Source organism: Limulus polyphemus, unplaced genomic scaffold, assembly GCF_000517525.1.
Source record: "Limulus polyphemus unplaced genomic scaffold, Limulus_polyphemus-2.1.2 Scaffold2185, whole genome shotgun sequence".
NCBI lineage: Eukaryota > Metazoa > Arthropoda > Merostomata > Xiphosura > Limulidae > Limulus > Limulus polyphemus.
In genome coordinates, this window is record NW_013667795.1 from 159,852 (window position 1) to 176,104 (window position 16,253).

At 30.4% G+C, this 16,253-nt stretch overlaps 1 protein-coding gene across 8 annotated transcripts in view; it reads left to right on the forward strand.

Annotated features, from left to right (window-relative positions):
- The window catches only part of LOC106466203 (serrate RNA effector molecule homolog), a 51,036-nt gene that overhangs the window by 32,903 nt on the left and 1,880 nt on the right, over window positions 1–16,253 (forward strand). For all 8 annotated transcript variants that reach the window (XR_002612140.1, XM_022394159.1, XM_022394160.1 and 5 more), the window contains 8 exons: window positions 4,657–4,797; window positions 5,036–5,227; window positions 8,807–8,974; window positions 11,121–11,274; window positions 11,703–11,811; window positions 12,299–12,452; window positions 13,943–14,126; window positions 15,640–15,727. Coding sequence is in view for 7 of the 8 variants with exons in the window: in XM_022394159.1 (XP_022249867.1) it covers window positions 4,657–4,797; window positions 5,036–5,227; window positions 8,807–8,974; window positions 11,121–11,274; window positions 11,703–11,811; window positions 12,299–12,452; window positions 13,943–14,126; window positions 15,640–15,727 (1,190 nt within the window). In the remaining variant the exon portion in view is untranslated. The remainder of the gene's footprint in view (window positions 1–4,656; window positions 4,798–5,035; window positions 5,228–8,806; window positions 8,975–11,120; window positions 11,275–11,702; window positions 11,812–12,298; window positions 12,453–13,942; window positions 14,127–15,639; window positions 15,728–16,253) is intronic.

A 16,253-nucleotide genomic window follows, 5' to 3' on the forward strand; every position in this document is an offset into this window, starting at 1 on the left:
ATATTTTTTTTATTTCCTAATTTCTTATGGTGGTTGTGAGATTGTTCAAATTTACCGAACCTGTACAGAGATTAATTACTGAAAATAACGGTTAAAATATAAAGTTTTTTCTTAAAAAACGTTTGATAACTATTTGAACATTATAAAGATTTTGCATATGAAATTAAGGAAATTTTCTGGTACATATTTTTGATCTTAAAATAAAAATTACTTTGCATGATAGATAGGCAACATGTGAAAAGAAAAAAGGCATGAGAAAAACATTGCTTTACAAACCTTAAGACTTGATTTAAAAAATGATATTTTGCGTATGAAAGCCTTGTAATGTTTACTGATAATCTGCCAAATTTCATTAACATTTGGTTACTAATTAAAAACCAAAGTATGAAAACTATAACAAGCACAGAATGGTTACGAGGTCGGTCGCAAGGATAAAGCCCGTGCTGAAAGAGTTAATAGATACAGAACAACTGAAAAGATGATTGCTATAGATTTCTAATTAATGTGTACCTACTGTGCATAAACTGTAGAGAATAAAAGTAATTTTCATTTATTCTAGAACTTACAGGTAACAATTCTGTAGAGTTCGATACAAAAGTGATAATGATCTTATATTTCTTGAGATGTGTTAACTAGTAGTATTTATGTTGATTTTAAGTTTAGTATTCTATTTGGCTGTCTGCTTTAATAGTGACTTTGATGTTTTAGTAAACAGAAAAACATTCACAGATTAAAAAGCATATTAAGTGGTAATAAATAGTTTTCAAGCTTTCAGTCTTTGGGATCCAAAATGTTTTTAGGAGACTGAAAATGATAGAAGTTATAGGTTATGTTATTTTGGGACTTAAATGTGAAGCATTGTACATTGTTTTTAAGGGGTGAAATATAAACTCATTTTCAAGAGAGCTATGAATAGTCTGTGACAGTCATTTTTTTATTATTTTATATCCATCAGGTTATTCATTTTGTGTGGGTGGGAGGTAGTACAGAGGGATATACATGATCGGTGATATGTAAACCTCACAGTCTTTATTACTGTCGCCAGTGGCTCTCCACCTTATGAATAGAATGCAGGTATTGCATTGGCACATATACTAATGCACCTGATATGTAACAGACCATTATAGCTGCACAGATGGCTTTAGATTTGGCTATGAACACTTAATTCTGTGTACGTTATCTTGTGAACAATTCTTATATTGGCTGCAGTGGGCCACAGTGAGCCCAGATTACTTCCACTGACAAGTTTCATTCCTTTCACTACATCCATTGTGCCACTGGTAACTGGTTTTGGAGTAGCCTGTTTTTTTCCCTTTGTGGAATCCCACCTTCAATTACTTTAGTAACAAGGTTTAATACTAAAGCTATTCGTTTCTTGGAAATACAACAATTTAATGCCTGGCATCTTTTGATAATTGGGAACAGGAAAACTTCACATTGGACAGTCCCATAATGTAACCAGAAGTATCATTTTCAGACATAATCTGAACTGGCAAAAATCAACACACTTCAACTAAATTTCAAGATCAGGGCTCTGTTTTGTAACCTTTGTTATGGGGACAATGTGATTTGATATGCAAATAGTTATCATTATCAAATCTTTGTATTTTGAAATGTGGTTGCAATAATAATTGTTGAATGATGCTTAACCTTCTTGTCCCGGGTATCTTTTACTGTGCATGGTTTTTGCTGTTTTACATTCAAAATTTTATAAAACTAGTTTTTGTTTATGTTATATATGTTATACCAACTAGTATAGCATAAAATCTCAGCTAATAATCTGTATTTTAATAGTATATAAGTTTTAAGTTCTTAGTTTTATAAGTCAATATTTAAAAAAATCATGTGACATATTTTTTCTAGGTATCTTCTTATCTCTATTTTATCCACCACCACCACCCCAGAAACTACAAAATTAAATGTAAATTACTCACTTATAAGATCGTCATTGCTCAGACAAACCATAATTTTTATAGCCTTCAATTTTGTTTATTTACAGAGCTATCAAATAGAAAATCACGCCCCTCCTCTACCACACCCACCTGTCACATCCTTTCTTTCAGGACTTGTTAATAGTTCTTTCTTACCATTAATTATATATTACCTATAACCAACAGAAAGACAAGGTTTTCATCTATCAAATGATGTATTGTATAATATTGTTCTGAACAGATAATAGTCAATTTCACTTCTAAATCAACTTTGGTTCCCACGGGAATCACAACAGCTAGCTTGGATACATTTGTAACAACTCTTGTTGCATAGTTGAAAAGCCAGACAAATTATGATTGTTAGGGGAAATTGTTTGCTTTTAGCATGTTATTAGTCTATGTTCTTTGGTGAATTATTTTATTAAATAAAACTTATTTAATGCACTACTACCATTAGTTTAAAAGTGGGTTCCTCATCATCGAATTAGGGTTAACTGTCATTGATAGTTGAGAGCAAAAAAAAGAATACTAGGTAAGTACTTTATTTCTTGTTTTTTATGTTTATTTTTTATTAAAAAGATAACTAAAATTTAAAACAGAGATCTCTAGGAAAGTTACAGTTAGATTAGGTAAAATAAACACAAATGTAAATACAATATAAATATTTCATGAGGCACACACGCGAACAGCTCTGAGTAGCTCGTGGGTAATGTAATTTGACTTACAACTAGTAATGGCGTGAATAGTAGTTAAACACGGTTCAAAGGGAATAAAAAAATAAAATTTAATTATACTGTTACAAGTTTAAAGCTACTTAGGACAGATGAATGCAGTTTCATGCTACATTTAAAGCCATTCTAGAAAGAAAAAAAGGTGATGGTGGTGGTTATAAAGTCAGTCAAATTGTCGAACCTTGTATAGAGTTAGGGTATAGAAAATAACAGATTAAATATAAAGTTCTACTGAAAACAAAAATTTGAAATGTATTTAGATTGATTTAGAGATTATACAAATGCAATTTGAGATGAAGAAAAGTATTTTTAATCTTAACATGAAGATCACTTTGCACATGGACTACTCAAAACAAATACTTGACGTATTCAAGGACAAATATTTTTTTAGTTTATTAAAAATACTTCACTGAAAAATAAGATTTTTTTGTATGTGAAAGGCCAAATTTCATGAAGATATATACACTATATTAAAAGTTAGTAGTATCTAATCTATAAAGACTATACGAATACAAAAATGTCACGTGGTCAGTCCAATTGACCGAGCCCATGTGGAGAGAGTTAACATGGGAGTGGTTTTCGATTTATGTCCTCACTGTTAAGTCAGTGTAATAAAATTAAGAATTTTATGTCTGTATCACCTCTTCATACTTAAACTATCTGCTGGATTTCAATCCTAGAATTACAGATAGGGGTTCATATAGAGTCTGTTGAGTTTTTAAGTGGTTTTCTAAACTATTTCAGCATCAAATTGCTTTTAGGTTCATGAATTTGTTGGTTACAGGAACCTTTAATAATAACATACGAGTCATACAAAACATTTAAACAAAAATACTGATAGGTGTTGCAATTAATCCTGCTAATCACTTCTTGCATTTCTTATGTTTTACTTATGATCTCACCCAATTTTTTAATCTATTTTTACAATGTCATAACAGAAAATAACCCATAAAATTACTAAATATGGTATAATATGAGGACTGTATAAAAACAAGCCGATTATTTGAATATTGTCATTGACAGAAATTTGAGTAGTCTCTTTTTATTTTGAGATTAGGTTTAACTTTCACCGTTATTTTTGTGTTAAACTTGCCCAGTACTTGGTGTGAATTTACACATAAGGAGCAAGTATTATCATTATGTGAAATTTTTTGGGATAATTTTTGAAACTTCAACTGGTTTAGCAGTGGCCTTACGAATGTAAAGCAAATCATATGTTAGAAAAAGAAAAATAGATTGTGTAGTAAAAGTTAATTTGATTTTAAAAATTGTTAGTTCATTTGGTGGATGTAAGCAGACCTCATATAAACTTTACTATAGAAATGTATATTTTACTTAATGACATTAATTCCCCTTTGAAAATACATGGCAATACAAAACAGAAGGCATGTAATGTCAATATTTAATAAATACATTTCATAATAAAACACAGTACCAGTCTTTCACAGTATGGATGCTGCTTTTTAGTGTATGAATTAATCTTGAGAAAAATGTAAATTTATTTTTAGAATTGTTGACAACTTTGAAAAACTTTTATATTTTGTTTTCTCTTCTTCTCATAGTAATTTTTCTGTTCTTCATACCAGGTGATTATTGGAAAATTCTAAAAAAGGGTAACCACAGACAAATCATCCTGCATGTTTTCCTTGGTAATAGTATTTGTCATATAATCTCTCAGTGATAAGTATGAGTGTATCATGTTATTACTGTGCTATAACCATTGCCACTCCATTTGAAAAGCAGTGCCCCATCTGGCTATCTTTGTTGGCTTGGATTATTCTAAGGCCTCTTGGGTCCCATTAAATTTGACTGAACTATTAAAACTAATTATGTTATAAATAAAATATATTGCTTACTTTTCTGTGATGTCTAGTTATAGGCATATATACATTTAGAGAGATTTGTCATGATGGATTAGATTCTAGAATTGTACTTCTCAATATTCTAAACTGTTTATATAATGAGCATTGTCTTTTCTATTAATTTTGTAACAGATGTGCAGAAGGTACCCAGGTTTTCTTCGAGTGGCTATTGCAGATCCACAGCCTGATCGGCGTTTTTTTAGGAGGGGGTGGGTAACATTTGAGAGGTCAGTGAATATCAAAGAAATCTGCTGGAACCTCAACAACATTCGGGTTAGTTGAAGCAATAGCTTAACATTTTGAAATACAAATTAAACTTTTTAGTTTAAAAATGTATACATTTGTTTTACCTTAAGAAGTGTAATGAACTCTGAGATTAAATAATTTATTATTCTCAATTTTCAAATTGGTTTACTTACTACAAACACAAGCATAAATATAACAATTCTTCAGTATTAATTTTCTGATATTTGTAGTGAACTTTACAAAAAAAATTATAAACTGTTAACAGCTTCGTGACTGCGAATTGGGGGCTATTGTTAATCGAGATCTAAGTAGAAGGATTCGTTCTGTGAATGGAATAGCTTCTCATAAGCAAGTGGTTCGATCAGACATCAAGCTAGCTGCCAGAATCATCCAGAACTTAGATGGTCAAAGAAACCTGTGGGATGAAGGGGAACTCAAAGAAGAGCCTGAAAAACCAGTGTGTATTACATGTTTATTTCAATATCCATAATTGTTACCTACATAAGTGAAATAACATCAATGGTTTTGAGTTTAACTGAAAAACTGGCAACCAATTATATATCTTGCATAAAAGAAATAAATCAAAATGGGGATTTGTGTACAGTTGAAGATATAAAATCAGTGGTTAATCTGTAAGACTAATATACCGTGTTCTAACTATTTCTGCATTGGAGGTGTTCACTAATATCCCCCATGGTTTTAGTTTTCTTCATACAGTGGAAATACATAACTAAATTATATGAAACTTAAGAAACTCTAAATGGTATCTAATTTATGCTTAAAAATATTTATATAATTTGATTCAGTTTTTGTATTATTTGTTAGGTTTATAAACTTCCCAAAAAACACTTTCGTTTAGAATTTCAATTTGTATTTGATCAGAAAGTTCCATTTGATATATATATCCAATCACTTTCAACTTTTGTTTGGTATTTATTAATACATTTGTGCTAGTACTTTGCAGTTTGATGCAGGCTTTACTTGCAGCTATAAATTATACAAAGCAGAGCAAAGACCTGATAAGATTTATCTGCTATGTAGGATTGCACATTTCAAAATGTAATAACTGGAAACTTTGTCTGGCTAGGCATCATGATTTTTGCTTATAGTATTCTGTGGAACAGGATCAATTTATATTTATTTAACGTAGTTTGTTAACAGTATATAATACTATTCTTTGTATGTATTTAATTACTATAAACTTAACAATAATATCCAGTAAAAAAAAGGATTTGTGTCATCTAAATAGGTTGTTGTCCTATATCGTACTTACTAAACCTAAGTAAATTTATCTAACATCTTGTCACAGAAAAAAATTTCTGTAACATTCTAGCACACACACAATTTAACACAAATGGTTCTCATGAATGAAAAGAATGTCAAGAGAAAATCATTATATATCCCAAATGCTGTCAATTTCATATTAGGATCCTTTATTCACCCCTATAGAGGCTCTGGGTAATTAATATCAACAAACCACACATTGTTGCTAGAACTACTTTATTTACTCTATATTGATGGAGCTAGATTAGAAATCTCTTCTATCCAGTCATTCTAGCCATTGGCTGTAGCTATTTTCAAAGCTAGGCTTCATGAATAGTTGTTCAGACCACATACTATAACATAAAATGGTGACAAAAAAGGGTTGAGTTTATAAAACCACTAACAGGGAGGAAAAATTACTTAAGAAATAAAACATGGATTGTTATTTTTTCAAGGAGTGAATTGTAGTTTCTTAGCTAATATAAACCTGTACTTTGGAACTAGTATAAAAATTCTAAAAAAATCCATAAATGCATTGTTTACAATGAGGTGTACGGAACCTTTTTTTTCTACATTTCTTTTGTGATATACACAAAATATTTTAAGTAATGCTAAAATATTAATTCTAAATTTCTAAGTAAATATTTGTGAAATAGAATTATATATTTTTTAATTTGCTTAATTTTTGGAATTTGATAAACGAGTTTGCACTCAACACCTGAAAGATGCTCACTAGACGTAATAAGGTTCTAAATTGTATACTTTAATGTTTATTGATTATCCCTTTCACTATGGACATCTTTTTCTGCACATGTTATGAGGTTTTATTGAGTTAACCAAAATTTAATTAAACTACTTTCTTATCATGGTATGCAAACAAACTTGGCATAAACATGTAGCTAATATTTTATATTTTAACCCTATTGCCACTGGTATACTTTACTGCGCATGACTTAGTGTCTTACATTCAAAATTTTACATTCATAAACTATTTTTGTTTATGTTATACCAATCGGTATAGCATAAAATCATAGCTAATAATCTGTGTTTTAATAGTATATAAGTTTTAAGTTCTTAATTTTATAAGGCAATATTTAAAAAATCCAGAATTTCTCCTAGTGTGACATATTTTCTCTAGGCATCTTGTCTTTTCTGTTTTATCAACCACCACCCAGAAACTACGAAATTAAATATAAATTACTCACTATAAAATCATCATTGCTCAGACAAACCATAATTTTTATAGCCTTCAATTTTGTTTGGTTACAGAGCTATTGAATAGAAAATCACACCCCCTCCCACCATACTTGCCTGTCACATCCTCTCTTTCAGGATTTGTGAATAGTTCTCTCTTATGTTTAGTTATACATTTCCTATAACCAATAGAAAGTCAAGGTTTTCATGTATCAAATGATGTATTGTATAATGTTGTGTTCTGAACAGATAATAGTCAGTTTCACTCAGAGTACAAAGCAACGTATGCATAAGAAACTTAGCAACTAGCTTGGATGAGTTTGTAATGGTTCTTATTGCAGTTAGAAAGCCAGAAAATTTTTGGGAGTTAGGGATATTGTCTACTTTTTGCATGTTATTAATCTATGTTCTTTGGTGCATTATTTAATTTTAAAAAATTCATTTAGTACATTACTACCATTACTATAAACAAGTAGGGTTAAGTGTCATCGACAATCAATAGCAAGAAAAATGAATATTGGGTAGGTACTTAATTTCTTGTTTTTCATGTTTATTCTTTATTTATTATTATAAAAGTAACCAAAATGTAAAAATAGGGATCTTTTCAGGTTAGATAAGATTAGATTAGGTAAAATAAATAATTATAATATAATAGAATTTTTTTGCAAGGCACACTCACAAGTAAGCTTGTACGTAATGTAATTCAGATAATGTACCGTGAGCCGCATGTTCACCAAGTGATTTATAACTTATAATGACGTAAATAGTAATTAGGTTTCAAGGGGCAATAAAACGATAAAAGTTATCTATAAATAGATGAATACAGTTTTGAGTTTAAAACTATTTCAGATAAACAAAAGTAGTTTCATATTACAATTTGAAGTCAATCTAGAAAGAAAAAAAGGGTAATTTAGATTTTATTTGGTGGTTAAGAAGTCAACCAAATTAACCAACCTTGTATAAAGGTAGGGTAGAGAAAATAACAGGTAAAATAGGTAGTTTTACTGAAAAAAAATGTTTAAAGTTTGCTTAGCAGGTTTTAGGGATTACGCAAATAAAATTTGAGATTTTTGAGACAAATAAAAGTATTTTTAATCTTAACATGGAAATCTTTAGTAAAAATACTTCATTAAAAAGTCTGACTTTTTGTGTACAAAAGACTTGTAATGTTCACAAAAAGTCTACCAAATTTAAGAAGGTACACAAAGTATATTAAAAGTTATACTATAAAAACTATAATGAGTAAAAAATGGTTATGAAGTCGTTAGATTCAACCGACTTCATAGCAAGAGAGTTACACCTAAAGCCTACACTTACCATGACTTTCTTTTATTGGTGTACAACTTTTTTTTTCTGTGCTTAAGAGCTCTTTATTAGTTGACTTAGTACTCTGTCCCTAATGCTAAATATATGAAATTTTGTGCTTTCACAGAATTGTTATAGTAACCTGAATTTTAGAGGTTTTTTTTTATATTTTATACAATTATTTTGTTACTGTTTAGTATTTTTATTGAGTCAGTTTTCTCTAATATATGATTGTGTGTATACCATATCTATATCATCTATGCATTCATTGCAGACATTTGGTCTTGCATCCAAAAACCCATTGCTAAAGAACATCACAGACTACCTGATTGAAGAAGCAAGTGCTGAGGAGGAAGAACTACTAGGGACATCTGGACAAGATGAGAGACGAGATCAAGAAGAGGGAGGTTCTACATTGGAGAGAGATGACACATTGATTAAGGTAAAACAGCATATGTATTTGTGTCATATAACCATAAATATAGGCTAAAGTAAAACTGATGGTGTGTAGCTTACTAACAAGCATTAGACTTAACTAGTTAATTGACTGTGGGGAAAAATATGTACTGGTGTTAACTATGGGTTAAGCTGAAATAAAATATAACTAGACTGCCCAAAATAACATTCTGTTTGTGATGGAGTTTCTTCCTGCCATATAGTTTATTCTGTGACTTCTAAATATTCCTTCATTACAAGCACTAGGTTGGTTTCTTATGGGTATCCTTTTCTGCTCATGTCATGAGGTTTTATTGAGTTACATTCAAAATTCAATTACATTACTTTATAATCATGGGATACAAATAAAATTGGCATCAAAATGTAGCTAATACCACACATTTTAATATTATATAAGTTTTAAGTTTGTAATTTTATAAGGTAATATTAAAAGAAAATTCCTCAATTTCCCATAGTATGATAATTGTTACATTTGCTCTCTAGGTCTTTTTCAATTTATTTACCACCTCTTCGAGAAGTACAGAATGTAATGTAAATTACTCATTATAATGTTGTTAGTACTCAGGCAAAGCATAATTTTATAGCTTTCAATTTATAAGCTAGAAAATCAGATCACTTGCCACACCCACTCATCACATCCTTTCTTTCACAAATTGCCAACAGTTATGACATTTAGTACTAAATATTTATAACCAATAGAAAGTCAGTGTTCTAATTTATCAAATGACATATTATATTACATTGTTTTCTGTACAAAGAATTGTCTATTTTGCTTCCAGTTCAAACTTTATTCACATGAGAAATGCATTGTGTTTTGTTTTTTTCACATAGTTAGAAAGCCAGAAAAATTGTCTGCTTTTTATGTGTTATTATTCTGTGTTCTTATTGCATGATTTAACTGAATAAAAATTGATTTAGTGCAGTAGTACCATTGGTATAAAAAAGGTTAAGTTTCACTAACAGCAAAAAAAAAGAACCAGATAAGGACTATATTTCTTGTTTTTCATGTATATTTTATTTATTTATCATTATAAAAGTAACTAAAATATAAAACTTAGAAACTTTTTAGGTTAGATTAGGTAAAATAAAGGATAAAATAATAATAACAATTTTCATGAGGTAGACTTGTGAGTAGCCCATGTGTTACATTATTTGATTGGGTAACCTGAGCTACAAGTGATTTACAACTTGCATGACTGGATTATTAGTTAGACACAGCTCAAAAGACAGTAAAAAAAATTTTAAGTAGAAACTGATGTATATTGTTATGAGTTTTAAACCATTTAGGATATACAAATGTAGTTTCATGTTATAATTTAGATTCATTTCATATTTTTTAATAGTGGTTAAGAGGTCAGTCAACTTGACCAACCTTGTGTAGAGTTAGGGTAGAGAAAATAGCAGATAAAATATAACGTTTTACTGAAAAAAGAAATTATTGAAATTTATTTAGGAGGTTTTAGAGATTATGCAAATGAAATTTGATAATTTTCATATGAAGAAAAGTCTTTTTTAATCTTAACATGAAAAATCACTTTGAGAAGTCAACACTCTTATTCCATATATTCATAGAGAAATTTTTAGGGAAAATACTTCATTAAAAAATCAAAATTTTTTAAAGGTACACAAAACAAATTAGAAGTTATAGTATGGAACTGTAAGGATCAGTTTGGGGTCATGAACTCAGCCGATTTAACTGAGCCTGTAGCGAGATTGTCAAAGAACCTCAAATTGATCCACTCTGGGCCTGGTATGGCCAGGTGGTTAGGGTGCTTGACTCGAAATCTGAGGGTCTTGGGTCTAAATCCCTGTCCTACTAAACATGCTCGCCCTTTCAGCCATGGAGGCATTATAATGTGATGGTCAATCCCACTATTTTTTGATAAAAGAGTTGGTGGTGAGTGGTGATAACTAGCTGCCTTCCCTCTAGTCTTTCATTGATAAATTAGGGATGGGTAGCTCAGATAGCTATAGTGTATCTTTGCTCAAAATTTGACAACAAACAAATAAATGATTCTTTCTGGAACTAGAATGTAAAAGTTACTTTTTTAGTTCAAAGTTGATTTCTTTTCTAGCTGAGAATTTCTGTTTAAGCAAGTCCTAAGAAGCTAGTTTGATTCCACGTGTTTCAGGTATTGGATCGATTGCTGCTCTACTTGAGAGTGGTTCACTCAATGGACTACTATAACCACAGTGAGTATCCTAGTGAAGATGAAATGCCCAACAGATGTGGAATCATGCACGCCAGAGGCTCGCCACCTTCCAGTAAAGTCACACAACAAGAAAGTATGCACATTATTTTATTAATTATTGTATGCAATTCAGTATCTGGGTGATTGTTCTTATTCTTGATACCATGTGAGATTTTAACTTCATTGATAACAAAAAGCATGTTTGGTTATAGACATATATGTGCAGTTTTGCACAAAGTATCTGGAAAAGCTTTTGATAGATAAGAACAACCAAAGTTGTTTAATTTTAACTTGAGGGGGAAAAAAGTTTTGTGACCTGCCCCTAAGTATTGTACTCCATATTTCGTGGATTAATGTTCAAAACTGTGAAGTAAATAAAGCTATAGAAATATCTTTTTGATTAATCAGTTCCTGTTGTAAATATTTATTGATTATGGCAGCTTTTGTGAAATTAAGAAATATTCTGTCAAGTAAGAAACGTTGCATAATGAATTATTTTAACAACTTCGTATTTGTTTTCAGTTATTGAATACATTAACAGCTTTGAACAAAGAGTAACACCGTATCTTCAACCTGCTATCAAAATATCTGATGAAGAATCTGCAAAATTAGGCAAAAAAGACCCAGAAGCGTATCCTTTTCTTGTTCAACAATATCAAGATCCTATGCAGTAGGAATTTATTCAATGAGTTTGAAGCAAGATTTTGGCTATTAAAGTATGCACTAATGGTTTTATTATTATTATTATTATGTTCACTCTTTTGTGTATTACATCAACACAGTTTTAGCCAGGTGTTAAAAGATGTCATATGCAAAAGAAAATGTAATAGAGAATTGTTTTTGTTTTTTTTTAGCAAATTATAGTTGTAATTTACCCTAGGATGAGAAATCAAAGTTTTTTTGTTTGGTTTTTCCTTGCACATTAACATTTTGTGGATCTTATTCACACAGTGCATGATCAAATACTGTTTTTGTTTTCCCACTTTCTGGTACGTGGAAGAACATTTTACATCTAGGATCCTTTGTTATATTAAAGGGTAAAAAGGATGCAAATGAACAAAACTGACATCATTCAAGAGTTTGTGAAGCAAAGTTTTTTCTTGATTAGTTTATATCAGTGAAGTTGAGAAGTTTGTGCAGTCTAACACCCAAGAACTTGCTAAGGATAAGTGGCTCTGCCCATTGTCAGGGAAGAAGTTTAAAGGGCCAGAGTTTGTGCGCAAACACATATTTAACAAACATGCTGAGAAGGTGGATGAAGTAAGGAGAGAAGTAAGTCAGACGTAGAAATTATTTATAGTTTGCAAATCATTATAGTTTAATATTGGGTCATTAATTTACTAATATGAACTTGTATAGCAAGTGCGATTTGGTCCATTGTATTTCAGTTACTCTTATTTTATAGGGGTAACATGATTTTACTACATAAAGGCATTTTTCATAGATTGATAAATGGAAAGGAAATTATAATTTAGTTGCTCAGATTGCAGACATTTCTTTAAATGTATTTTATTTATATTTGCTTAGAATAAAATATCAAAAAGAAATATGCTCAAACTGCTAACCTAAACCTTGTGATTTTTGCTCATGGATGGTCAAAATTCTACCTGCACAGATACAACTTATCAATGCACAAAACAATGCTTTGAATTTCTAGGCTTTGTACAAGCTTATTGCTTACCTTCAGCTCATATGTATATATCTGCAACTTTCATGGTTTTAAAGCTAGTAAAATCTATTTGTTACAGAGCTTCCTTTCTTTTTTATATGAATTATAAATATCTTAAACTTTTGGTTAGTACATCATGAAGCTGTCCCACATGTATGCTTTGAAATAATGTAAGTTCCTAATGATATATTGTTTATATGATATGGGAAATGTAATAAGTTAAAGTAATGGGTTTTTGTGCATGTTTATTTATTCTATTGAAATATTTGCTATTGATGTTCATTTTTGGTTTACAAAAATTATCACTGTTCCAACTTGAGACTGAAGGAGAAAGAAAGGCTAGTACCCAAAGTCCACAAAGAAAGTAGAGGCCTCAGCATAGGAAATATTTGAAACAGCTGTACATAATTTCTAAAAGGAGAAGAGAGGAATTTTATGCATAAGATACAGTGAGATAAATACTGTCTAATTATATTAATTTTAATGTTTGAGATAATATTTGATTACAACAATTTCTTTCAACAATGTGACCTAGGGCATGACATCATTAGACCTTTATAACAACATTTCTTAAGTCATGGTTCACCAGAATACGTGAAAGGGTCGCAGACAGATTTTGAAAACAGGTAGTATTTGATTTATATAGTATGTAAGTATTGAGTAAACTAGAAGTTGCCAACTGTCCATTAGTGCTTACATACAGGTCCTGAGCCAAAAAAAGGTTAATAACAACTGCTCTGTAGTACTGTTGTGTATAAAAAAGTGGCTTTCTGGTCAGCCTAATGCATAATGGTGTAGTATCTCAGCCATGCTTCATAGCATTTTTTATTTCACTATAAACTGTAAGTTTATATTTCAGAAGGTCCCATAGTTTATCATGCAGTATGTGTGAAGTGTGTTATAGGTATGGTAATGTGTATGAGTTATTAATTTTTATTAAGCTGTCAAGTATAATGCCACTGGGCTGGAAAAGGTTAATTAAGTTTGTGATTTAAATGTATTATGGAAAAAATATGGTACCTACAGAATGTGTTCATTACAACATTGATTACAATATAATAATATAAAGTTTGATATACAACTTCTTCTTCAGGTGGAATACTTCAACAATTACCTTTTAGATATCAAGCGACCCCAGCTTCCTGAACACCCGTCCAATAGGCCTAGTGGAGGGGGTAATCGGGGGGAAGGTCATGGAGGACCATATCATGGTGGAGGATACCCTGGTCCTCCCCCTTTTGGTGGCTATGGGGGTCCCAGGGGCCCAGGCTTTCATGGTAAGATATGAAATACTTAGTGTGTGTATATATATATATCAATAACAAATACTTTTGGCTTATATTGAATGAACAGGAAGATCAGACTAAGAAGAGATAAAAGGTCACATGAGAGAAAATTATTTATCTTATTACATATTTACCAGTTGTAATTATATTGATATTGCATGTCTTGTGTTTGAACAGTATTTATCTGACTGATCAGTGTAGCTCAGTTTACTTTATCACAGCCAATGAGCTCCTTTCAGATGTCATGTGTATAACTGCATATCAAATTTCATAATGAAAGTAAAAATAATAATCATATTAATTCTCTTTTTGAACTGAAAAATATTTGAGAATTGACATTTTGTAAAAGTTGTTTAATTTGCAAAGTAAAATTAAAAAATGTTTTAACTTTCACATCTATGCAACTTCTATGAGTTTCACCTGAAAACAAAACATCAATTTTTTTGCCCATCCCAAAGTTATAAATTTGTATTTGATAAGAAATTGTAATTTCCTGGAAATATAACAATCCATATCTTGATTTTCAAGTCATTTTCCTTCTTTCTCAGTCTTATTACTACAGCCTCTTGTTTCCACTCTTTTATAATGCCACACCATGTGCTCTGAATGATTATTAATGAAGATCAGCTTTCAAAATGGCTATAGTCCACATTTAAACACAATTAGATAGGCCATATTATAAACTTTTTACTCGATGTAGAATAAATAGTGATTTGTGGTTTCTCAAGATACTGAATTAAAAGAAAAAAAACTACAGGACTGGGAATTTTTTATAGTTTCTTTAGGTGTTCTTTTCATTCCTGAAAATGCTTTGTGTTATATTATGTAAATTAGAAAGCTACAAAAATTTTCTTCTAAGTCTAGCATATATTCTTTGGCAACAGCAAAATATTCCAATGACTCGTATTCTTATTTAGTGAATATTATTGTTTATTTTATCATATTCAAACAACAAACTCAAATAAAAGAACATATTTTTGAAAATAATACATATTTATTAGACATATTATAAATTGATATCAAGTAAGAATATTGTTAGCAAAATGCACGATACCTAGCCTGGCAAAGGTAAATGTGATGCTATTTTGAAAGATAAAATCTAGGCCATCAATAAATCTTTGTCAGTGTTTGCAATGGTTTTATGGTTTGTTACAAAAAGTAGTGATTATCAGTTATATTGAAGCTGACTGTAGATATGAAATGTGACTTTCTGATCAACAGTAAAAAAAAAAAACAATGGAAATTATAAGACAGGAAATATTTTTAAAGTTTTTCAAAACTTTGGAAATTTGACAACCTACAAAATTATAGAAATACTACATCAGATTGTGTGAATTTTTGTCAGCTGAATCAAGATACTATGTAGTAAGTTTTATGCAATGTGGTTCCATATCTCCACTGTGATAAGGAAAATGTCTGACAACATTACCAGTGATGCCCCTCCAATCCAGGAAGGGATAAAGGAAACATGTTGGAATCACTAAATATACTTTATACTCTGTAGGTGGCTATGGTGGGCCTGGATTTGGAGGAAGGAGTGGTTACTCTGAAATGTACAGACATTCTGGAGGCTTCAAGAGAAACTATGGACGGTAAGTTCTGTTGATAGAAATGTAAGAAGAAATGCAGGCAATACAACTGAGTTTAATGCTAATAAAACTGACAATATATAGTATTATATATACATATAATACTAAAATTAACTGTTTTATGAATGTCGCTTAACCCTTTCAAGACAGGTCATGCATGAAATGCCATGTCATCTCATTTGTTGACTCGCATTCAAAATTTTATTGAACTACTATTTCATGAATTTATGTCAGTAAGTTTGGTATCAAACTGTAGATTATAATTCAAATTTTAGAACTATACGTTACTAAATCTGTTAATTTAAAAGTAAATATTAAACAAACACAGATAAACAGTATGTTCAATGCAGCACTGGTTCAAAGTAGATGTTTGTGAAGTCAAAATACGAATTCCATAGTTTCATACGAATTAGAAACTCAAATTAAAGATAGTCACAAGCTAGAATATAAAATAAGGTCTTATCTTTTCTACTTACTAAGATATTGCTCACGTAATAAATCAAACACAGTGGCACCCTGCCCACCTCTT